Source organism: Epinephelus moara, chromosome 10 (assembly GCF_006386435.1).
Source record: "Epinephelus moara isolate mb chromosome 10, YSFRI_EMoa_1.0, whole genome shotgun sequence".
In the NCBI taxonomy this organism is placed as follows: Eukaryota; Metazoa; Chordata; class Actinopteri; order Perciformes; family Serranidae; genus Epinephelus; species Epinephelus moara.
The window spans coordinates 24,787,594-24,812,248 of record NC_065515.1 but is presented as its reverse complement, the minus strand read 5'-3'; the positions used below and the strand labels follow the sequence as shown (position 1 = coordinate 24,812,248).

General features: G+C 41.3%; 1 protein-coding gene across 1 annotated transcript in view; it reads left to right on the top strand.

The window, feature by feature from the left end:
• The window catches only part of rxrgb (retinoid X receptor, gamma b), a 42,058-nt gene extending 17,819 nt beyond the window's left edge, over positions 1–24,239 (top strand). Inside the window, exons 2-10 of the mRNA XM_050054728.1 lie at positions 7,503–7,732; positions 13,732–13,876; positions 15,770–15,949; positions 17,392–17,552; positions 19,531–19,660; positions 20,123–20,255; positions 21,924–22,015; positions 22,302–22,407; positions 23,697–24,239. Coding sequence (XP_049910685.1) covers positions 7,503–7,732; positions 13,732–13,876; positions 15,770–15,949; positions 17,392–17,552; positions 19,531–19,660; positions 20,123–20,255; positions 21,924–22,015; positions 22,302–22,407; positions 23,697–23,844 — 1,325 coding nt within the window. The 3' untranslated portion in view covers positions 23,845–24,239. The remainder of the gene's footprint in view (positions 1–7,502; positions 7,733–13,731; positions 13,877–15,769; positions 15,950–17,391; positions 17,553–19,530; positions 19,661–20,122; positions 20,256–21,923; positions 22,016–22,301; positions 22,408–23,696) is intronic.
• Positions 24,240–24,655: the final 416 nt, after the last annotated feature.

Here is a 24,655-nt window from a genome sequence, read left to right as displayed (position 1 = left end):
TTGCAATTAGGTGGAAAAGAAGATTTAGCATATTTCAGCACTGGCGATTGACATATCACTGAAAATCCAGTATCATGATGTGTCCCTAGTCTAGTGAAATTGCATTTATCTTTGGTTTTATCTGAGACATACACTTCACAACAACAGACACTGAATAGATCTCAAATAGGACGGCAACTCATGACTATTTTTTATCACTGATTTTGTAAGGCAGTTCACAATAGTTAAATTTGTACCTCCTGTCTTCCCTTACAAATATGTTTTTTTGTTGCCAGATGTAGCGTATTGAGGGATTAGTTGGCGTGACAAGATTACGTATGAAGACAGCAAGTTTTCAAAGGAGTCAGTTGGTAAAGGGTGAATGGTGCTCATGTTTGATTGCATGGACAGCACTAGCTTGCTGTTCTATGCCCGAGCTAGAGACCGCAACCCAGCATTGGTGCCTTCTAAGGATGGGTCACGATTTTCGAATTTCGAATAGTCGTTTTATTTTTGAAAAATTGATTTTTTAATGCGACTATTACTATTCGCCGTCTTATTTCCCCCCCTTTATTTGACATGCAATTCAGCTCCTAACCACACAAGGGCAGTCTAGGATTGCTACAGCGGTGTGAGATGGGCTACCAGCTAGTTTGATGCTCTTCTACAAACAGGAGAAACATGCAGAGACTACTACTCCGTGAGGAATGTCCGCAGTCATTCGGGCTTTCATAGTCGAGCGCACTTCCGCGTTGTAGTTTCCTGTAAAAATGTCCGTGAAAAATCCCCGCGATGTGAAAAATACATGCCGAGCAGTCACCGGTGCTTGCGGTGCTCACAGGGCTTGCGGACGTCCGCTTTGAGTCCGCGCGGGCCTCTGCGGAGTCCGTTCCGCTCGAGTATGTTCGGGCCTTTAAAGATGAATGGATGAATGGTGTGCGTGGCTCTGGGGGGGGGATTATTCGAAAAATTGTCGAATAGTTGCCACGATTTTCGAATAGTGTTTTTGCTTGTGTTGCCCATCCCTAGTGCCTTCACTGATGTAAATGGCTGTATGTTCAGAATTCATCTGCCAAAGTTAAGTGCCGAAACGAAAGATTCCTTGTCGTGTGAAGTGATTTCCACCCACGCACATCCTGACAAAGTAGTCAAACTTACTTCGCAAGTAGAAAGCCCGACAATTTGTTGTTATCAGTCAATCAAGAAAATGTCAGAAAAGTTTGCCCGTCAAAAATTTGCTGAGCTTAAGGTGACTCCAACCAACAGAGTAAAATCCAGATATAATCTATTTACAATGCCTTAAAACATTAAAGAGCAAATCTTCACATTTGAAAAGCTGGTACTAAAGAATGTTGATGATTAAGTTATTGTCAATTAATGTTTAACCAACTGATTAATCGGCTATTTACCTCAGCGTTAGTGTCAGGTTATTGGTCCGCTTGTTCCCAGCAGCATAAAATAAATACATGTTTGGCATCAAATCCTGTCTTTCTGATCACCACATAATCCTGCACCTGGACATTTTTGTACAAGTGTTTGCATTATTGATTAGAAACAGTGATTCTCAGTTGTGGTTTGGGCTATTGCCCTTGTTGTTTGTCCTGATTTCAGGCCAGTGAGAAAGTGGGAAAGTGTAGACACAATGCCGCAGAAAAGGCAAGAGTGTGAGCACTGCTCCAAGTTCAGTTTGAAATGGTACTTTTCTACAGCACCAGTCTGTCTTTTAACTGTCTCAGACCTCTGCATGCAACAACCTTTATCTTCTCATCTGTCTCACGTCTGGCCCGGGCAGTCGGAACACTTGTTGTGGTCTCGATGTCTGCAAGAGCACGTCGGCAAATTGTTGGCTGGAGTGACGATAGCCCCGTTACTATATCTCCTACTCAGCACTTCTAGAATAGAATAGATCTTTACAAGCCCCGAAGGGAATTTGTCATGCACATAAAGAGAGGGGTCAGTGCACAAAATCAGACACAGTACATGCTGTACAGTCCTGGTCCATTACATAAGCTCGTTATTTAGATGAATCTGCACTCCAAAAAGCTGAGAATACACTCCCGCCATTGTAGAATTTAAATTTAGGTAGTACTTGCAGGCAGTAGTATACAGTTGAAAGAGTTTGGTGCTTTTAAATCGTATTTTACAGCAATGGGTATCCAGTCAGCTCTGTGGGACAGAGAGGGAGGCCCCAATACATATTTGCCTGCCAGGGTTCACTCATGGAGGGCTGGAGAAAGTGGGCGAATGAGAGAGGGGGTGGAGGCTATAGTCTCACTGCTAAACAGGAAGTTGCACAACATCTGTTCCTTGGCATACAGAAAGGGAGTGAATGGCCAGCTGTGTGTTTTACAGTGTGTCCTCATGTCAAAAAATGCGGCATCCAGGCCGACAATGTGACATTCCTCTCTGTTTCCCAATTCCTTGAAATCTGAAAGCAACTGTCTTGCATAACTCAAACTTTCCATTTCTTTAAAATAGAGTTTCTCATGTCCAGTGGGGGAGAAACTAATGCAGGCTTAATTGCTGCCAGGGGTTACGGATCAGAGGAACATTTCAAAACTATTGCAACGTATTTAGCAAGTAGTTCTGTTTAACTTTCAAAAAGCCTGCAAGCAAAAGTCATTTTAGCCAACCTGACAGGCAGAAACTGTCCAAACACTGCATGTGAACATAAGCTATTATTTCCCAGAAGCACACACCAGGAAAGACATCCTTGTAAACACAGAAGATGCCCCAGTGACAGAAACTGCCTTTGGCCCCGAGCAGATCTTTTTGAGGTTTTTGCTTGAATTGTATCCCGCAGTTTTAGAGTTATGGTTGTCTGTCTCTATGTGTCAGCCCTGCAATAGTCTGGCGACCTGTCCAGGGTGTACCCTGCCTCTCGCCCGATGTCAGCTGGGATAGGCTCCAGCCCCCCCGTGACCCTCAAGAGGATGAAGTGGTTAGAAGATGAATGAATGAATGAGTTTTAGAGTTAAGCATTTCCCTTAGGTCATATGAGATCTGCATTTCTGAATTCCATATGAAGAAACAGCTTCAAAGTGAAACAGGACTGACAAGATGAGATATGTGAAATGTAAATAAAGAATGAAATGCAAGCTTTAAAAAGAGAGTCACAAAAGGTTAAAGGCAATTTGCATCCTATATGTTCTCATCCTCCAGCCCATTGTACATACTACACACCTCAGATACGTCACATTTCCTTTCATCTCTATCATATCAACTCCTCTGAAGTGACGGAGAATATGAGCTGCCTTTGTTGGCAGGAGTTTAGAGGACTCCTCTCAACAAACAACAAAAGCAGTTGTTGTATGATCGTCATCGCTGTGTTTCCAGGAGCTTTTTAGCCACCACACATGGGAGTTTTTTACCGAGACATCACTGCATTTCCTGCCAGGATTGTGCCCCAAAAAGCAGTTGCTCTCTGCTGAGACATCACTGTTTTCCTGCCAGGATATGCAACAAAAAGTGGAAAGACTTCGACAACTTTTCCAGCCAGGACTTTTCCACCAAAACTGTTTTTTAAGCCCAAACATTGTCTCTTCTTAACAATAACCACATGCTTTTTTTCTGCATAAACCAACCACACATTAATGACATCATTTTTGAAACACAGTTTTTGCGTATCCATGACATAGTAACATACAAATATAACATATCCGTATTTGCAGAAATGTACAATGCCAATATTTTTTCTGCCAATCAGGTTGCAGCAGCTTGGTATGTCCAGGCATTACATGTCATAATCATAGAAAATCTCATAATAAGAAAGTTATGTTAGCCACGTACACTTGATTATACATGTTTTTGCCAAGCAGTAGCAGAAATTGAAGGACTCATTTTGGCAAAACCGTGAATCTCTCTTTACTGGTGAAAACCTAAAAACTGAAACATGGAAAAGTAAATTGAAACTAGATCTCAAAACTAGGAGAACTAGTTTTTCTTGATAAGACAGAGCGCATGACTGCATCACCAGGGGTAAGTTTCGGAGACTTAATTAGAGCCTACATTCAACATATACTGACAAGTGTAATGATGACAAATGTAGAGCTGCGGTTTGAACATCGGTGAGGTAAAGCTTTGTAGTCAGCCCAGTCGGCAGATGAAAATGTTGTTGTAACAATGTTGTAACAAATACGTTACATTTGCATGTTTCAGCATTTCTAAAGTGAAAGAGTATGTAAGCTGATTTTGGTATCAGGAGGTGCAGGGGATGGTGGATGAGGTGTCACTGACTGAGGCAAGACAGCTGCCAAAATGCAGACAGTTGTTCGAGGTCAGCAAACAACAAAACCAGTTGTGTTTTAGTGAGTGTTTCCATCCGCTTTTGGGCTCTAAGCGTAGTGTTTTGTAGCAACCTGTCAGTGTTTTTCCAGCGGGGATAATGGCATGAAAAGCACAGAGACATCGCTGCTTTTCCTGCGAGGACTGTGCCCCCAAACCAAGTGGTGCTAAGCCAAAACATGCTCTCTTTCTAGCCATAACCAAATGGTTTTTGTGCCTAAACTTAACATGTTAACCACCACGTTTCAGCATAACTGCTACATAATAATGTACAATGCCAACATTTTGATTTTGATTAGAGATCATTACAAAAAACAAGCCTGTAAGAGTGAGTCTTAAGACAAGTTGAAGGTCTGTTCCTAAATCCAGCTTCCATGCAGAGCTGGAGCATCTCTCATTCAAATGTCTTCAGCGCAGTACAAATAGGGAGCTCGAGTTGCAGTTCAACACGTGAGGTTTAATGATCAGAGCAGCTTGGAGTCCGAAATATTGTCGTATTATTTACACTTTTAAGCTTAGCAACTTTTCTTATTTGCTGGCTCATTAGTGAGACAAAACAAGCTCCCATTTTGTGGGCTGTGAGTGGCAACAGTGAATCTTTGCTGATATAAAATGTATTTTCTCCTGGCAGGGGACTGCTTTATTGTTGAAAAGGGATTTTCTGACAAACTGAACTGTCGCACAAAATCATCTTTGCAAAAGGTTACATTTTTTAATGTTAATCAAGATGATGGATTGGGGGAGTTTAATGGATTTTTCAAAATAAAACAGTGATCTCGGGGCACCCTGTTGAGCTTTGTGGTCGAAAAAAATTACCTTTGCTTGCATTTTTTTAAAAACCAAAACACAGGTGCTGTTCATTGCGTGCCATGCTACCATTACACACACACAAACACAAAAAATGTGACATTTAACTAAGACCAGTGGCATTGGGCCCAGTATCACACTGTGTATGAGTGTGTGTCTATGTGTGTGTGTGTGTGTTGAAGTGGGTGGGGGGGAGGGTGCACTGACACACAAGCAGAAGCTTTTGAATTTTCAGATTGTTCAGATTAGTCCAAATGTGCATATGGTGGCATGTCACTCTTCATCAGTAACATTTTGCTCAGTTTTATGAATTTCTTTGAGTCATCGACATTAGCCCAGAGAGGTACTGCTTATTGCGTCTGTCTGTAACAGAACAAGCTGTGACAGCCCGTGGCATTTGTATCCGTGGTACAATGTGTACCGTACACGTTTGTCCCGTCAGGTACATACTGTATGTGTATGTTGGTATTTGTAATATGTGTTGATGATGAAGGAATGTCCTCACAGCTACAGCATGAACTTAAACACCACGCCCTGCTACTCCGTTGATTGACAGCTTTTCTAAGTAGGTCATCTATGTAAATGCCAGCCTGTCAGTTTACATCAATGGATGCAAGGCAAAGTCACCACCCTCTGACCAAAATGAGACAGGTTTCATTCTGCCTATCTGCGTTTTACGCAACACTGACTGCATAAAGACATATTGCACTCATATTCAACATTATATTCTCAGATTTGCACTCGTTTTTAAGTGTGATTTTGTGTATTTATTATTGTTTAATCTTAAAATCATTCAATTGAATTAAATAAAAAGTATGTGTAATGTGAGAGTGAGAGAATCATGTGAGGCTCATAGGGAGATATGTATAGCTCAGTTATGGAATCAGTTACTTGATATGGATGAAAGTAGGTTGACAAGGCAAATATTTATCTGGGATAAATCAATTCTTAGTTCTGGTCCAAAGAGACACGCACGTTGTTTTGCAACTCTCGGTTTCGTGAGGCTCTATTTTTAATAAGGAAAAGATCAATCTTGGTGTGTTTTGAGAAGCCGTGTTTCCCAAGGACAAAGGGCTGTGGGGTGATGATATATGGAGCGAAGCAAAATATTTTGACGATGATAAAAGCTGAATATGCTCTGATCTGGTGTTTTACCTTTGACTGTTGAGTCTGGACGGGATGTTAATGTAGAAGAGGAAAAGCGGATCTGTAATGTGCTGTCTAAAGGATGTAGAAAATCAGTTCCATTTTGTTTTCTACTGTCCTTTATATTATGAAATGTATGATGCTTTGCTTAGTGTGAGATATACAGATATTGATTTTGTAAATATGGAAAAAGCTATTCCTTTATGAATCTTATAACTTAGCCAGTTATCTGGGGAAAGCTCTGAGAGAAAAAAAAAAGCTCTATATGCAAGACCGGAATATGTGAGGTGGTGTCTTGTAATCCCATGTGGGACAGAGCAAGTGAAAATCTTGACATGACACAAGTTTTGGTGTCTTTCAGCTCATTGTTTTGTGTTTCTACAGCCCACAACTTTAATGTTTTGGTTGATTCTCACTGCTCTCGTCATTGTTGTTTCCAGTCACAGCAGGTAGCTGATTTCTGCTGAAAAGCTCTAATAACCCCACTGTGCACTACCTGGCAGACTTTATAAGAAAAATCACTTACGGCAGGGGCTCAGCAGGTTATATATATATTTTTTTAACAAGTGTGTTTATTGGATTTTCAAATATTGCATCAAAAACAACAACAAAAAACAAGTAAGGTACGAAATAGAACATTCACAGTAAGGCATCGTCTTAATAACAAGTGCTACGACAGAGCAATACAATGGGTACTTTTCCAAGGCTCTAAATAAATACTCAGAAAGGCTACCCGTACAAGCATTGACAGTCTAAAGAAAAGAAAGAGGAAATAAATGTACATAAATGTGCTTAAAGCCTCAGTGTGTAAAAATGGTAACAGTGACATCAGCGGTCAGATTCTAGATTGCAAGGCTCACTCGCGCTCAATCGCTCACCCCTCCCGTCGGGTAAGTGACGGTGGCCTCGTAGGATAAAAAGCCTTGCGCAAACAGCAGAGATCCATCCACGAGTTTTTCACGTTTTTCAGGAGTCGGCCTATCTAGCGATGAGGTGAATATTTATTTTGGAATCTAAACCATGTTACGATATTGTAGCGACCCTGCAGTAAATGTTCTGTTATAATGTCAATGTTCTGTGAGTTAATGGCTTGTTTGGGATTGAATGAGTATAGGTAGGGGTGCAATGGCCTTTGAAGTACCTCCCTTGTGCTGTGTCAACAAAGCCTAAAAACTATAAACTTCTGGTTGCACTGATTGTGTAGGTGTACCTAATCAACTGGTTACTCAGTGTAAACCTTTTTATGTCTCCTCATTCTTTCTAACACATTCTTCTTTCTCCTCCAGACTCTACGGGGCCAATGACCCACACCCACCATCCTCCAATGGGTGGCATGGTGGGCCACCCGTCAGTCATCAGCACCTCCAGGCCCTTACCGTCCCCCATGTCCACCATGGGCTCACCAATGAACGGCCTGGCCTCGCCCTACCCCGTCATCACATCTTCCCTGGGCTCGCCCTCTATATCGCTGCCATCCACGCCCAACATGAACTTTGGACCACTCGGCAGTCCACAGGTGAGAAAATGTGTTTTGATGGTCGTCAGGTAGCTATGTCTCAAAGGGCCTCTTTATATTTAGATGGACCTCAATTTAAACTTTCCGTGTAGAATGTACATTTATGGTCAAAGTATGAGGATTAAGATGGTGCATTCCAGTTGTAATAGACATGTTGTAATTCACACTCGATTTATCCTCTTTCCTCTACCATGCCCTTTCAAAGCTGCCTCCTCAGTTAGTGAAAACCCCAGAGAGTCATTTGAAAACATCAAACAGGGCGCTTTGAAAAAGAGTTTATGTGCTTAAATTACAGTCAAGTCCTCAACACCAACCTTCTATTCATTCCTTCTAAGCTCTTAGCTTCAGCAGAGGTTCATATTCGTCCAAATTACTACTTTTGGCAAGCTCCGTGCACTTTAAACTATCATGTTCTTTGGTTGATCATGTGCTTCTCATTTTTGGAATCCCCGACAGCGGACAGGAGGTTGAAGGTTAGCCATATCCAATGTGTTTGGCTGGCATACCTTGGCTTTCCTCTCACTCCCCTACCCTTCGACTGACCTTTAAACTTCTCGCCCTTAAAGGTCATCCCTGAGTTCTGTGTTACTGCTGTCATGCGACGGGACTTAAGACGCAGTGTGTCTGTTAGCCCTTTAATGGATTACTGACAGAAAGGAGAAGGAAAAGAGAACAGCTCCCATTTTCTTTTGATTTCTTCGCTCTTCCCCAACATTTGTTCTCATTTGTTTTTAACCAGTCTCTCTCTTCCCCTGTCACTTTCATCTGCTGGCCTCAGTCTTCCTTTTATAGTTCCATCTCGATTATATAACACCTAAGTTGTTGTTCATGATCCTAACACGGCTCCTTTTGCTGTGCCTTTTTTTTTTTAGATTAGGTAAATGAGTGTGTTTACAAGGACGTGAATAACCTACTGATGAGGCTTATCCTGGTTCTGATCTTTTTGGATATGGTGTTTACATGAGCACAGAGAAACTGGGTCGTATTACCCATATACACGACAAATACTAGTAACCCGGTTACTGATTTTCTGCAGCCTGTTTGCACAGGTACCTGTAATGTTTACAAAAATAAACTGCCGACGGGAGATGAGAGCGACAGCATATATTTAACACTACACTGTACATTTATTACCTCGTTACAACTAATTGTTTCTCTGCTCCAAGCACCAAAAGCTGTCTCAGCTCTGAGTGCCGACCAGTCTTTCGCTCTGTCTCAACCACACACACACACAACGAAACGTTACTGAGCTAATGTCATCCCTGCAAGGAGCTACGCTACTCCTGTATCACTGTCAGGTGCCGGCCTGTCACTGTCACTTCATATAAGAAAGGTGAGCAGTGGATGAAAGTACGCAGCCTCTTTCATTACTGAAAGACAAAACTTGGTGTCTGTGTCGCTCCAGAACTGAGACACTTTCGTTACCACGATTGTGTGTCTGTCGCGCCATTTGCGCAGGTAGTTGTCAACATTCAATAAGCGGAACAAGGTGTATACATGCAACAGAATGCGGGTTTTCTGAGTACTCCAGATAGCATATTTGGCTTTTCATAAATAGGATATGGTCTTATTCAGGTTTCTGAAAACAAGATATGATGTCTACATGTTCAAACACACAAAAGGATACTCAATAAACCCGATCATAAAAGAGTCATTCATGCCCATGTATATGCACTCAATGATACACCGATAACACTGACCTTTTTACTGTCTGACACAAAGAACTATGACTGACAGGGCTAATGGATTTGCTTTCTTTAAGTGGTCTCTTGAATAAACTATATACCCCACAAGGCTCAGTGCTTTGATGATTGGCTGCCCATACAGAAACATGCCCGCACACATGTAGTGCTTCAGAGGCTGTGTTGAGGCCAGTGCTGCAGGGCACAGCGGACAGGGAGATGCATTGGTTCAATCACAGTATGGATCTGTGCCTTTAGGGACAGCTGGGGTTGATACCATTGTATAGCGCGACCATCTTTTCACTGCTCGCCAACAGCCAACGACCATGCGACCATCAGGTCATTGTGTCATGTAACATCTCGGGCTCTCTTCATGGGTGAACTGAAGTTCATTAGCAGCGCTCGGCTGACAAGATCATAAGCAGATTCAATAGAGAGACAAAGTCCCTCCCCTTGCCGAGGACCACTATAGGATCTTATTTCAGAAAAACTGTGTGCAGTAGTCAACAGCAAAAACCAAATAATTAATGAATTACACATATGATGTTTGACAATTTGAAAGATCATTTTCAAGTCAAGAAACTTGCAGTTTATCCTAAAAATGTTGAAGTGAATGTGAGAGTGTGTAATTAGAAGTCACGTACAGTGGGTGATCCATATATTTGGGTACATTAGGGTACGGTTGCACGTGAGTGAATGCAGCATGTGACCATCACTTGCCGAGGCGATAATGTGGGCAGTGTTGGTTGTGACACAAATAGAAAGCTAGCCTGCTAGCTAATGTTAGCTACCCAGCCAACATGTGTATGTGGGGCCCATGCTGATAGTAAATGGGCTAAAAACTGGGCCCTAAATGGGATTTTCAATTTCAATTTCCGAAAGCCCACGCAGATATATCCAACCTGCCTGTTTTGTCTGACCAGTGATACAAAACCCAAAGGCATTTAGTTAAATATCATGGAACAGTGGAGACGCTTGTCCGGCCCATTAAAGGCCCAAGTAAACCTTACATGTACGATGCAGTGTGGTCTTCATACCATGTGTCGTATAAAGAATGTATGATGCATCAATAATCCATATACAGTGCTTGTAGCTCTTTTCGACAGCCGCATGAAAGCAACACAACTGTTTGAATGCACCACAAGACTTATTTTTTCAACCCATGCATGCGTAAGATTATTTATTAGTGAAAATTCTGTAGCATGGTGCACTGAAGAGGAATAGCTGCTCACTATTGACTCGCACAAGCAAGTGCGCAGGGAGCTCGATGCTCATTTAAGTGTGACTGCCTGCCTTTGGGGCATCTACAGTGGGAGAAGGTTGTGGCGGTGTAGAGAACTGATGAGCTCAAGGAAAACTGAGAGACAGAATAAAAAACACGTCTTGTATACTCTCCTCTGCTGTAAGGTCACAGGCCTGAGTTCAGTCTGCCATTAGAGGATATTCAGAAGAGAGTGCATGTCATAAATAAGTGATAGGAAGAGCCTGAGGTGACTGTAGGAAGGATGTCCTATATGTCACGCAGCATCAAATATATAGGACAGGAGGGCATGTGTAGGTCAGTGTTGTTGTTTCCACTTGGAGTGCAGATGTTTGCAACAACTAAACAAACAAAAATGCACAGCACAGATATGCATCCCTCCTGGCGCTCACCAGTGGGAGAGGGTCAAAGGGCACAAGGATGATAAGAGGCGAAAGAGAGATATGTAGAAGGAAGCTGGACTTGTTGCTAAGTCCAGAAAAGGCTTGTCAGGATAATTATGTTATCGTGTTATTGTACGAAATATGGACATGATATGATAGTGTTTCCATGTGGGTTTGTTTACATAGGAATATCACCAACATTACATCATTATAAGACTAAGCAGTAATCTCACTTAGTTTTCTCTCCAACCCCAGCTACTGCACTTCAAAAATGATAGTGTAGCTTGTTGGTAACCTGCAGCTGCACTTTTGGACCCAGACAGCATTTGTAAGTGGGGCCCATGGGGGTTGTAAATAGCTAAAAAAGTAAGTAAGTAAGTAAATTTATTTATGTAGCACTTCTCACAGAGAGGACTCACAAAGTGCTTCACAAGATAAAATACAAAAAATACAATAACAGAAACAATGCAAAATACACAAAAACAAATAAAAAGTAAAGTGCAGCGAAATACAGAGATGATACAATGGACAATTAATGGAACGCATGCCTAAACAGATGTGTTTTTAACTGCTTTTTAAAAATGTCCACGGAAGAGGCCGCTCTCAGCTCATGAGGTAGTGCATTCCACCATTTCGGTGCAACAGCCTTAAAGGCTCTATCACCTTTCGTCTTTAATCTTGTGTGAGGGACAGTAAGTAGGTGGCCTTCAGCGGACCGCAGTGACCTGACAGGACAGTGAAAGGACACCAGATCCGTCAAGTATGCAGGTGCTTGACCATGGAGGGCTCTGAGTGGCCCTATATGGGATTGTCCATGGGTTCCACATTGGTGACATGCCAGTTGCCCACATGGGTGGGTTTACCCAAGTGGGCTGCACATAGGTTATGGTAAAAGTACCTGGGTACCAAGTGGGTATGGGCCAAAAATGGGCATCTTATCTAGGTAAACAAGGTAGGGCAATTGGCATGTGGCAATATGGAACCGGTGGACAATCCCATATAGGGCCCATTTGAATGCACATTTACCCACATGGGCCCTACATACAAATATTGGCTTGGGAGGGGCACAAACCCCGGGCAATGAGCCAAAAAGTCAGTTGTTTGTGGTTTTACCCTCCACTACATAAATCCACCAGCAAACCGCTTGGCTAACGTCCATCACCAGCAGCCCACTTGCCGTATTATGGAGGTAACTGCAGTGTTCCTGGTGTTATATTGAAATTTGTTGCCCCGCCGAACAGTGTTTCCCCCTGTTAATGCTTAGCACCATCCTCAGTTGCTAGGGTTAGGGCTAAGGGTTTGGTTCAAGTGTAGGTAACAGCAGTGGGAAAAACACACATATACAAGGAAACAGTCTTCGACACAACACTACAGCATCGCTAAGCTTGTCTATTAAGGCCCTGACACACCAAGTCGACGGTCCGCCGTCGGTCAACGTTGGCCCATCGGTGAATGTCTGTCGCCCTAGTTGGTGTGGTGTGTCCTGCGCTATTGCCCCTTTAGCTATTGAGCTTTTTAGCAGAAATGTTTGGTGATGGTTTGTGTTGTTGTTGACTGGCGCACAGTAAATATGCTTTGCTCTGTCAACACTGGATTGTGCTGTTAATGTGCTAACAGTTGAGAGTTATTGTCTCTCACGCAGATGCAGAACGTATGTGTTGGTTGACTGTCAGCTGCAGTCTCTGTGGTATGTTGATGTGCAACTTTCTGGCTGAGACATGGCGACGTGGACGGGGGCCTTCGTCGCTGCTAGGTCTCTGAAGTGGGTTTGGTGTGTCTGAGCCTTTAGTCACAAGAGTCATCAGTTAGTTTTGTTTTTTTGGCCAAATTTTGTTTTCAGTCTCAAACTGAGTAATTTTGGCGTGCTTCTATAAAAGGTGCTATAATTTATATTTGATTGCTTGTATAGGCTTGCATTAGTATGCTATTAAGCTATAGAATCATTTTTATCAGTGACATAAAATGGCCTCAAAATAACAGTAATATTGTTTATCTCAATCATTTTTGGGACAATATTATATTAACAAAAGCAGATATTGTGACAGGCCTCGTCCAAAACATGTTATACCCCACATTTATTGCTTTCATAGGACTCCTTGAGGTCTCATACAACATGTTTTATTGTCTCATGGCCTTTAGAGTCACTTTAATTAAGGTGTTAATTGTTGTGAACCTTCATGAAACAAAAAGTTGGACCGTAAAACAAATTGTGTGTGGATCAGAAGTCTTAATGTGTTGTTATCATGTTTCAAAATTTCCCTCTTTCTCAGAAGTTATAAGACCCTACACAGGAGTGCCCTCTGCTGTTTGTACATGAGAGCTGCACTTTCTGCACACGTGACTCTTCTTAACGCCTCTCCCTGTCAACAAACACTAGAAAACCTGTATGACGAGCCTCAGACTGAAGCCTCAGACCCACCCACTAACCGAGCATGTGATCGCACCCTGCGCTTTCACAATAAATGCTGTGGGTGGGGAGAAGAAAAAATAGTATGGGTGAGCGGAAGACACAATGAGAAAATAAAGGAAGGGGAAGAGTGTCATGAGACAGCCTTGCACTTTTCACTCTTGCTTTCCCTCTGCTTCCTCCTCTGCTTTGTTCAGTTCACTCCTGGCCACCTCAGCTTCAACTCCCCGTCTCTGTTCTCTCCTCTGTCTTCCTGTCATCCTCAGATGAACTCCATGAACAGTGTTAGCAGCTCGGAGGACATCAAGCCTCCGCCAGGCCTACAGAACCTGGGAAACATCAACTACCAGTGTACGAGCCCCGGGGGAATGTCGAAGCACATCTGCTCTATTTGCGGGGACCGCTCCTCAGGTAATGTTAGAGGGTGGGGAGGGGGGGAGAGGGATGGGCTAACAAACTCACCACAAACATCGCCACCCAGACAACTGAAGGAAGGGCAACAAAGACAGATTTCAAGGTTACCTATCAGGCATTTTTTCAGGTTTGTCTGTGCAAAGTTGATTCTGCTTTAAAACCAGAAAGCAACCTGAAACAGAAACCACAGAGAAACACCTCAGCTGTCACATGTCAGAAAAGAGAGTGCAGGAAAGCAAATGAAGAAAAAGTAATCTTCAGATTCACTACAACATCCTTAGAGAGAGGCTTAAATGAAGTTAGACAAGTTTTTCTCTCACGTCAACAGGAATGCTGTGCTTTGTTTACCATGGTAACCCCTGATTTCCTGTCTCTAAATAAGTGTGCAGAGTTCACGTACTTTTTTAGTGAAAAATCGAAAACATGATGGCCATAAATTTGTCTCCGTCAATCAATGGAACCAGACTGCTGCAGAAACCGCACAGGATTGCTAGATTGTTCATTCAGCGCTATCATTACTGAAACTCCTGAGGTTTTAGTGAAGCACTTAATTCATCCACCTGCTGTTTTGACATCCTGCCAGACAGCTTTTTCAAAAATGTTTTGTTTGGAAATGGATTTGCTGAAAAACTGTCAGTGGTTTATTCCTATCAGGCATTTTTTTATAATACCACTTCTAAAGAAAGACAACCTGGACAGGTGACGTACACCTTTGTCTAAATACTGATGCAGGTAAAACATCAGATCTCAGTGCAGCCTTTGATACTGTCTTGATGGGATTATCTGGTACGACTCAAATCATATCTCAAAGGCTACGTTGGCTGTGTTGTTGCCATTGGTGATCAAAGGCGTGAGTGGATCACCATGACATGTGGTCATGTCCGCCTGGGTTTGATTATTGGGCTGCTATTATTTAATTTGAACATACTCCCTCTAGGTTGAATCATACATGGCAATAACAGCTACACTGTATTGTATTTCTGTGCTTCTCTATTTGTTATTATCGATAGGGACTGTGTGTGTGGTCATGTGCATGCAAGCGTGGGTATATCTTTCTGTCTGCGGCTAATACTGCGTACCACTGAACCACACAGCCTAACATTCTGTGTTCACTATATGATCTAGGACATCTTGTGGTCGTGTTGATTCGCACTTGCTGAAAAACGTGTTTTATTGACTGTTTTATAGCATCATAACTACTGACTCCTCACTCCTCAGCAAGCCAGTAGGGCCTGCAGGTCATCAACAAAATCATGTAGAGCAAAAGGCATTTCTGGAAATCACCTCGGCTTAAAATAAGAAGCCTTCCTGTCTGTTCCAAGCAACATTTTGGCCTTCGTCGTAGCTCAAAAACTGACATCTATAGGAAAGTGCGGTCTCATTTTGAACCAGAGAATCTGCAGATTAATTCCAAACCCAATATGTTATGATTCATTAAAGTTAGGCACAATAAAAGATGAAAAAAAAAAAAGTTATCTTCCCTGCCCTCTTGACTGTAAGGGAGCCTGGAGCGACAATTCCACCGGGTGAAGCTGCGCAGTCGGAAGGTGGCTGTCTGACAAAGATCTGAACTCTAGTGAGAGCACTTTTTGTTTCAATTCTATAGATTCTATTTCATTTTATATTTTTTTTAAGTTTCAGTTCACTCAATTTTAATTGATTATATTGTGGCTTGTATTGCTGTCTTTCTGTGCATTTTTTGTTTTGGTGTCAATGCAATTACAAAGGTTTTATCATGATAGAGGGATGGACAACATGCTTTCAATTATGATTCCAAACATATACCCAAATACAGATTTACTTCCTGGTTACCTTACATGTTTGCATGGGAAGATTGAGACATATTGTTGGGTCAAAGCAGTAATCATGTTGCTGGACTCGTTTCCACAGGAAAGCACTACGGCGTCTACAGCTGCGAGGGATGCAAAGGTTTCTTCAAGAGAACCGTCCGCAAAGATCTTACCTACACTTGTCGAGACAGCAAGGAGTGCCTGATTGACAAGCGCCAGCGAAACCGCTGCCAGTACTGTCGCTACCAGAAGTGCCTGGCCATGGGCATGAAGAGAGAAGGTGAGTGTGCAGAGGTGATACACTGAAGGGCCGGTCTAGACATGGGCTGTAGGCTTGTGTTCTTCATCACTATTGTCATTACAAATGCATGTTGTGGGGATAAGCATCGTTCAACCCTGCAGAAATGTATTTAGAATTCTAGTCAAGATCCCAAAGAATCCAAAAAATACTCAACAGGCTGCATGTAGTTGCAGCCAGTGGTGTAGTGATAGCTGATGAGGTGGGTGTACTTTCCTATATATTCCAATGGCTATTCCAAGTATACACATATACAGATACCTTCATAGATATAGAATCTTTAAAGAAACAGGCAGTTGCAGAACTTAAAGGCCTTACAGGGCCTATCCAACCATGATCGGCTACAAAAAGATGTAAAAAAATAAAGTAAATGTGACTTAGTTCACGTGCAGTTATCAATAAAGTAGAGGTTTAGAGTCTAGCTTTTATATATTCCATACATGGATTCCAGATTCTCATTAATTCATCAGAAGAGTCACTAAATGTGAATCTTAGTTTCTCAAGTGTTGCATCACTTCCCTCAACCACTGAGTCCAGCTCGGTGGATAAGGAATTATTTTGTTATTTTGAGTTTAGATTCTGAAAGACTCTTATTTTCCTCTCCTGCTATGCCAAAGACAGCTGTCAAATGACCTGGGTAAAATTTCAATTAAAAAAGATCTGATAGCGTTGTGAAGATCATACTCCAGTAAGTGGACAAATTAGGACACAGCCAGATTGAGTGTGCTAAGGATGCAGGAGAGAGTCTGCACCTGTCACAAGTGGAATCAACATCTGGAAACGTTTTAGAGAGTTCGACTTTTGAGAAATGAAGGCGATGCAGCACCTTAAATTGAATGAGGCCATGCCAGGCACAGACTGAGGCCGTGTGGACCTCCTCGAGGGCTCTTCCCCTCTGCTCCACCCCAGCTCGATCTCCTAGTCTTGTAAATTAGAAAATAAAGTTAAAAATCAAAGATATTGCGCCCCTCTTGGAAGGCTCAAAATAAAACAGAGATTCCATGGGTGTTAGGTTGCAGCCTCTTTAGTGCGAGTCTTTGTTGCATTTCTTTGTCCTATGTGATAATGAATGGAGTGTCTTCAGGTTTGGGTCTGTTGGTTTTTAAAAAGAAGCTTTGGATACCATCACCTCAGCCTTTAGGAAATTACGATGGGAATTTTATGACATTTTATAGTCCAATGAATTGGTTAATTAATTAAGATTTTTATTTAACTCTGAATCAAGACACATTAAGAGTCTTTGTCGTCTTTAAGGGTGTTCCTTTAGTCTTCTTATAGTCAAACTGTAGAGCTGAGAGTCTCTGTGTTAATATTGTCTCGTGCAGAGGAAACATTACTTATTTTTCAGGGTATTTTGATTTCTAGTCAAAGGTTATGTGCAACTGGGCGTTTGACCTGAAGTGTACGTGTGTTTATGTGTGCAGCGGTACAGGAGGAGAGGCAGCGTGGACGGGAGCGGGGTGAGAACGAGGTGGAATCTACCAGCAGTTTCAACGAGGAAATGCCTGTGGAAAAGATCCTGGATGCTGAACTGGCTGTGGAGCCCAAAACAGAGACGTATAGCGACGGCAGCCCCAGCAACTCAGTAAGAATAACAATAACAGAGTAACAAACACTGAGCACAGTTTGGCCAAAGCCATAAATTATTAATTAGTTCTTATCATGAGGCTGAGGTGGTACCTCACGAAAGGAGGAACCACTGTAAAGTAAAAATGTGCTGCTGTATTATGTTGGCCTGATCAGTGCTGGTACAAAATATGCCCAGTTGAGTTTAGAGGCTCTGTGTTATTGTGACGCTGAGTAAAGGAACATGATCAGTCCAAGTCAAGTTGACACTAATGCAGCAGATTGCTAGATTCAAATGTTGATTTGATTAGCAAGCTACTCAAAGATGAATATCACAAGCTGGACAGTTTTGGGGACTAAAGTCAGTGTCTGTTTTTCCTCCATAAATGAATCAAGCCACAGACAGCTGCTCTGAATCTGTTTTTTTTTTCTAACTATGCAATATTTACTGCAGTGTTTGACTTGTGAATCATGTAAAAGTCAGAGGTTGGTAAATTATCAGTGAAGTAGACACAGAATTATGAATTTATAGGGTAGAACTGTGCAATCTCATGCAACCTAGAACAATAAATCACACCAAACAGAGCTCATAATGTTGTTGGTGACAGTGTGCCAGAAAAGCATCGGCTACATTTACATGCACAAAATATTCCTTTTTTCCCTTATTCTGAAAAAGACAACTTTTCCCCTGAGCTGTTTACATTGCTAATTAAAATTAATATTTCCCTACTATTCCTGTTTAAATGCAGCTGTGTATACTCCAATTAGCATGCCGTAACAAGTCATTATCAAGCCAAAGTATGGAAAGGTGGAAAAGCTGGAGTCGCTTTGGCCATTTTTCTGCTTTGCGTCAAAATGGGATTTTTTCAGAGAGTTCCACTGGTGGCCGACTTGTTGGACCGTGGGAACAAAGCTGCCCTCTTTCATTCCTTCATCCACCTTCTTGAAAAGATCGCCGTCGCAATATTTGTGCATATCTAAAAGCCTGTTAATATCAGAGTCTTTCATGATGTTTAGAAGTAGGCATGTTTCTTCTTCTGATCGAGAATGGGGACTTTTGTTTTGGGCATGCATCTCTACCCCACAGCCTTGTGTGCAAAGCATCCCAGGCAACACACAGACCTGACTGTAAACGGGCAGGAGGCGGTGTGTTGCAAACTGCTGTCAAAACCCCAATTGAGATGCATATTCTGAATGTACACATGCTTCTAAAATGTAACTAATATGGGCATATCGCTTTCTTAGTCATGTGTAATACTACTTTTCGCTGTTAAATCAAATACAATATAACATTTATAACCAGGCACAGTCTGTTTTTTTCCACCATTTTAGTTTATTATAAGTAACTCTTGTACTTATCCTACTCCTATTGTTACACTTTTAGGCACTGGTTTTTGCTTTTGCTCCTTGAAAACACTTCAACCTTGTATATTTGTATATTTTGTCAGATATTTAATACTCTGCTGTTGTAAAACCAGACCCAGTGAGTGACTCTGACACAGGGAACCCCCTGGTTGCTTGGATGTTACTTGTGAATGTTAATTTGTGGTTACTGTAATTAGTGTTTATGTAATTTGAAGCATTCTCTGGCACAAGAATTTCCTTAGGGATAAATAAAGTTCTGTTGACTTGAATATCCCACATCTTAATCGGAAAATGCTTAATTCAGAAAAATAACCCGTATGAAATTCAGAATATTGTCATATTCAGAATGCTAGTGGAACATTAGTGTGCATGTAAACATAGTCAACTTCTATGTTAGATTGCATTATACTCTAAGGTTCAAATCTCTCCATTTGTGTGTGTAAACTTCAAGAACGTCTTTAAACCTTCTCAAGTCTCGAGAGGAAACTGATGGTTTACAGTGCACCCAAAAATAGCCACAGCTGCACCGCTTGCTCGCTTGCTGCTGATAGACACGTTTAGATGTTACTGAAGGAGCTCACCAGCGCAGTTATTGATTTGATTTTGCATCTTTCCCCTGTACTCCTCTTCAGACCAACGACCCTGTCACCAATATCTGCCAAGCAGCAGACAAGCAGCTCTTCACCTTGGTGGAGTGGGCCAAAAGGATCCCGCACTTCTCAGAACTCCCTCTCGATGACCAGGTCATCCTACTACGAGCAGGTAGAGAAACACACACAGTCCCAACATGAGCAGAGAACACACACATGCATTTCCCAGCAACAGTAAGCAGGCCTCTCTACGACCCCGTTGTCCTCGCGGTGGTGTAGCGTTTCCTTCAGGGCAGTCATTCTTCCCCAGGCAGGCAGTCTATTTGAGTCTTTTACATTTGCTCAATACATTTTTGCCATCTAGTTTAATGGAGCAGTGAAACCAAATATAACTGGACTATTTGCCAAGTCCCAGCAGTGCGGCTTGCAGCCACACCAGCGCTGACCTCTGCTGGTGAGACATTTCACACACAGGCCTGAACGAGAAAGAAACCACACAGAGGAGTTAATAACAATCTTGGCACATTAATCAAAACAGAGGAAGACTGATGTGTCACAGAAATTACATCATATGTCATTTACAAAACTTTGACATAAAGTAAAGGATAACTGATTGTTTGTTTTTTGCGTCCAGGCTGGAACGAGCTTCTCATCGCCTCATTCTCGCATCGCTCAGTCACGGTAAAAGATGGCATCTTGTTGGCGACGGGCCTCCACGTCCACAGAAGCAGCGCCCACAGTGCCGGAGTGGGTTCCATCTTTGATAGGTAGGAAGCATTCAAAGATGAGCTACTGTGTTGTCCTATCGGTCACAGAGGCGTCTCATTTTCTTTTTGTCACAACAGAGAAATACTGAGAGAGAAGGTAAAATATCAAAGAAAATCTAGACTATTGAATAATGTAGTAATAAGACAGCTTTATTATTCGCTTTGTGGTTTGAGATCAAGGCCTGTTTGACTTCACATCTAAAAAGTTTTGTGATGTTGCCTGTCACGTGCTGTAAGTGCTGTCTAGGACCATTATGAAGGTGAAAATGCAAGTGAAATGCGAAGGGTTGGTGTTACTCAGCAACCCTATCAAACCACTGCAGATGTGTTACAGTCATTTTGTGATCTGAGATGGAAAACTTCTGCAAGAGGCTACTTTTTTATTTTTTAACTGTTTTAGTTGCCTTCCTACCGCATACGCAATTTTGTTGTTACTTAAAAGGATACCTAACCCCTCCATCTTACGGGCGGCCAAATCTCTCAGCTCAAATTTCACTGTATGATGCAAAACACTGGGTCTTGCTCGAACTACAGATTGCATGTCCGCATTTTTTTTATGCCCACCACCACAGACACAAAGTGTTTGGAAGGGGCTTAAGAGAGAGCTGAACCTCTCTTGCTCTTTCTCTCAAACTTAGAGCAAATTCAAACTGTAAAACTAGGCAGTGCTGATCAAATATAAACCAAGATTCTGTTACTGCATTGCCTATTTCTGACCTAAAATGTCTTCAGAAACATATTTTAGTGCCCTGTTTGGCTGTAATAAGAGAATTTGTGAACAGGAAATGGGACTGTTTTCTGTATACTACAAACGGAGGATGAAAGTACTGAGATCAAACAATAAAATTAAGCAGCGCTAATAAAATATGAACCAAGTTTCTGTTACTGTGTTGCCTATTTCTCAGCTCAAGTGTTTTCAGAAACATATTTTCTGCTTACTGTGGTGTTTACTTTGTTGCCACTCGGCAGCCATATTGTTTCCACTATCAAAATGAACGAGCTTGCAATACGTCACCCACCAGCGTGAGCGTTTGTTTATACTACTGGTAGTTGTAGGTTTCATACCTCTTGAGCAAAAGCGAATGCCACAGCCCCTTTTTCTCTGTTTTCTCCGGTCATGTTGCACCATGCAACTTTCCACTGCAAAGACAGCCCAGTTTTATAAAAAAAAAAAAATTTGTCCAGCAGTGAAATACTTCTCTGAGTGAAATGACGCTTGCAAAATATTAAAGAAATGGAGGCAACACATATACTGCTCAAAAAAATTAAGGGAACACTTAAACCACACATCAGATCTTGATGAACGAATTATGTAAGTTTGACTATCTGTGCAGCCTGATTGGGCTGCAGGTACCGCCTCATGCTACCAGCAGTGACAAGGACACTAGCAGAACAGAAAGCTAGAGAAGAATCAGTCAGGAAGGATAAGGAGAGCGCAGCTGTCTGAGGCCACCACATGTAAAAGCATTTCCTTTCTGGGGGGTGTCTTGCTTTTGCCTCTCCATTGCACCTGTTGTCACTTTCATTTGCACCAAAGCAGCTGAAACTGATCACAATCACTTGTGCTTCCTACATGGACAGATTGGTGTCCCTGAAGTTTAACAGACTTATACTGTGAACATTTTTGTTTCATTAACCACCTCTCTAATATTATTCCATCTCCTGCAGAGTCCTGACAGAGTTGGTATCCAAAATGAAAGATATGCAGATGGATAAGACAGAGCTGGGCTGCCTGCGAGCCATCGTCCTCTTCAACCCAGGTCAGCTCAGCCTCCTGCCGCTCTTCCCTTTTAACACAATATGTTAAAGAGCAAGAACACCTAAGAAGAGAGGTTTATCCGCATTTTGATTTGCTCTCAATGTCTGCTTAGTGAGGTAGATTGTGAAAAGGTTCATGTGTGTGTGTACTTTACAGTACATAATGCTGCATCTGAAGGGACTTCACTATGAACTCATGTATTTTTACCAGCAAAGATATTAAGGCTTTGAGATATTGTGGATTCAATGTTTCATTAGTGTAACGTGTGGCCTGACTGTTTGTTTCAGATGCAAAAGGTCTTTCAAACCCACCAGAGGTTGAGGGGCTGAGGGAAAAAGTTTACGCCTCATTGGAGTCGTACACGAAACAGAAATACCCAGACCAGCCTGGCAGGTAGGAACTGCATTACAGCACGGCATCAATCAATATCGAACACCACTGTTTAACTGCTGCTTTGGCTTGTAGCTACCAGTGAAGATAGCTTTACATTACTGCATTACTCCTACATGCCTTAAACACTTTGGCTTGCTGCAGCATAAGATTTAAGAGCACAGAGGCCGATAGTGTGCTCGCTCATAGAAAATGGTTGCAATTGATTATTTTAATTTACTGTTAAATAACATCAACAGATGATGTGAAATACAAAAGATACATTGTTAATTTGCTTCAGCTGTGGACACTTTTGTTGTAACCGACAGCACTAAAAAAGATCAAATAAATTAAATATCACTCAAATTAACCCTTAAAAACCTAGAGCCATTTTGTCACCTGACTCTCCTATATTTATTATTTCCTTGCTCATTCTAGCAGTCAGCATCAAGTGCCATACATCATTTTATTCAGAAGAACCTGAAATTTCAGTCTAACTCATTGAAAGATACAATTTCACATTTGCTTTGTCTGATAATGGATAAATTTGACAGAATATTTAAAAAACGGCTGTAAAAATTTGGTATTTTTTTGTTTTTTACTGTGAACACAAACAGAACCTCATGAAGTTTGTTTTTTATATTTACAAAATAGTAGTTAGATGTTTTTGACTTCCAAATAAATTCTGGTCTACACCTAACCTTCCCTTAGCAAGTTACAGCCAGTTATTGTAAGATTGTACAGGGTGTTTTCCAGTGAAAACAGGTGTATTCATATATTTTATTTACTGACCATGCAGATATGTAAAAGAAAAATTCAGAGCGTAAATAGAATAGAAAATGTATGTATCGTAGTGTAACCAAACAAATGCTGCATTAAAAAATGAATTATTGGATTCAGCATTTCACTTAAAATAGGACATATTAGCAGTGGTAAATAGTATTTAAACATAAGTTGTTGTCATGTATAAACTACAGATGAGTTCAAATGTATGTAGGATTTTTAAGCATAGGTGGTACTATATACATTAGTATACATACTTTATAGATTTTCAAAAAAATGTAATGTACAGCTGTATCATAAATGTGGTGGTGTAATATTTCCAAATGAAATATAGTGCAATCAAAAACTTTGAGTATGTAGTCTAATAAAGTTGAAATATAAGATAAGTGTTTTGAGAACAAAATTTTAGCATTTTATTAAATAGATTTACTAAACATGATGATGATTTTCTACATAATAGAAAATGATGATCACATCAGTTTGTGTCTCAATAATTGGACTTTTCCTCTTCCCTCCATCCCTTTCTGCAGGTTTGCCAAGCTGCTGCTCCGCCTGCCCGCCCTGCGCTCCATCGGCCTCAAGTGTCTGGAGCATCTGTTCTTCTTCAAGCTGATCGGGGACACGCCTATCGACACCTTCCTGATGGAGATGCTGGAGGCGCCGCATCAGATCACATGACACCAGTCCCCCTCCCTTCCCCCTGTATATACTCCCACATTGTCAGCGATATGAAGACGGAATTTAAAAAGACTTGATTCAAATTGTAAAACAGCTTATTTTGTACCAAGCGAAACATTGTAATTAAAATTGAAAAAGTATTTTGAGGTTGCGGGGAGGGTGGAGTCTTGAGACGGAGGATCAAGTACACTGTCAAAATGAATTCTAATAGAATTGTTAACAGATTTATTTTGTAAATAGATAATTTCAGGTGTCCGTTTGAAAGCAACCCAATGCAATTTGAAAAAAGAATCATATTTTATTCAAAGAGGAATTGTATAAAAACAGAAACCATCCACGCATTTCTTAAAACACATTTGAGAATTCTTACAGAATAAAGTTATTTAAAAATTTTACCTGAAATGTGTTGTTTCTCTTGTCTTTTTTTATTACTGTGTCATATATTAAAAAATTGCCTCACAGTTAGAGCGAGAGGCATTTGGGTTTTTTAATCCAAATTCATTTTACTTCTCTCTTGATAATGTAAAACTGCATCTTTGTTAAGTGACACTAAAGCAACACAAGGGAATTTCTTCAAGGGTTTAGCTCCTCGTGTGCAGGATTTACTGGCATCTAGTGGTGCAAAACTCATACTGTATAAACAGCTCATTCTAAGGTAGTGACACAACAATTTTTATTATCAGGCGATTATAAATGATATATATAAATGACTATATGATATGAATGAAAAACATAGCAAGGAATATAATATATTTCTGCAGATATGCCCCCAAATCCTTCACACTGGAGCTTTCAGGCCGGAGAATAGGCC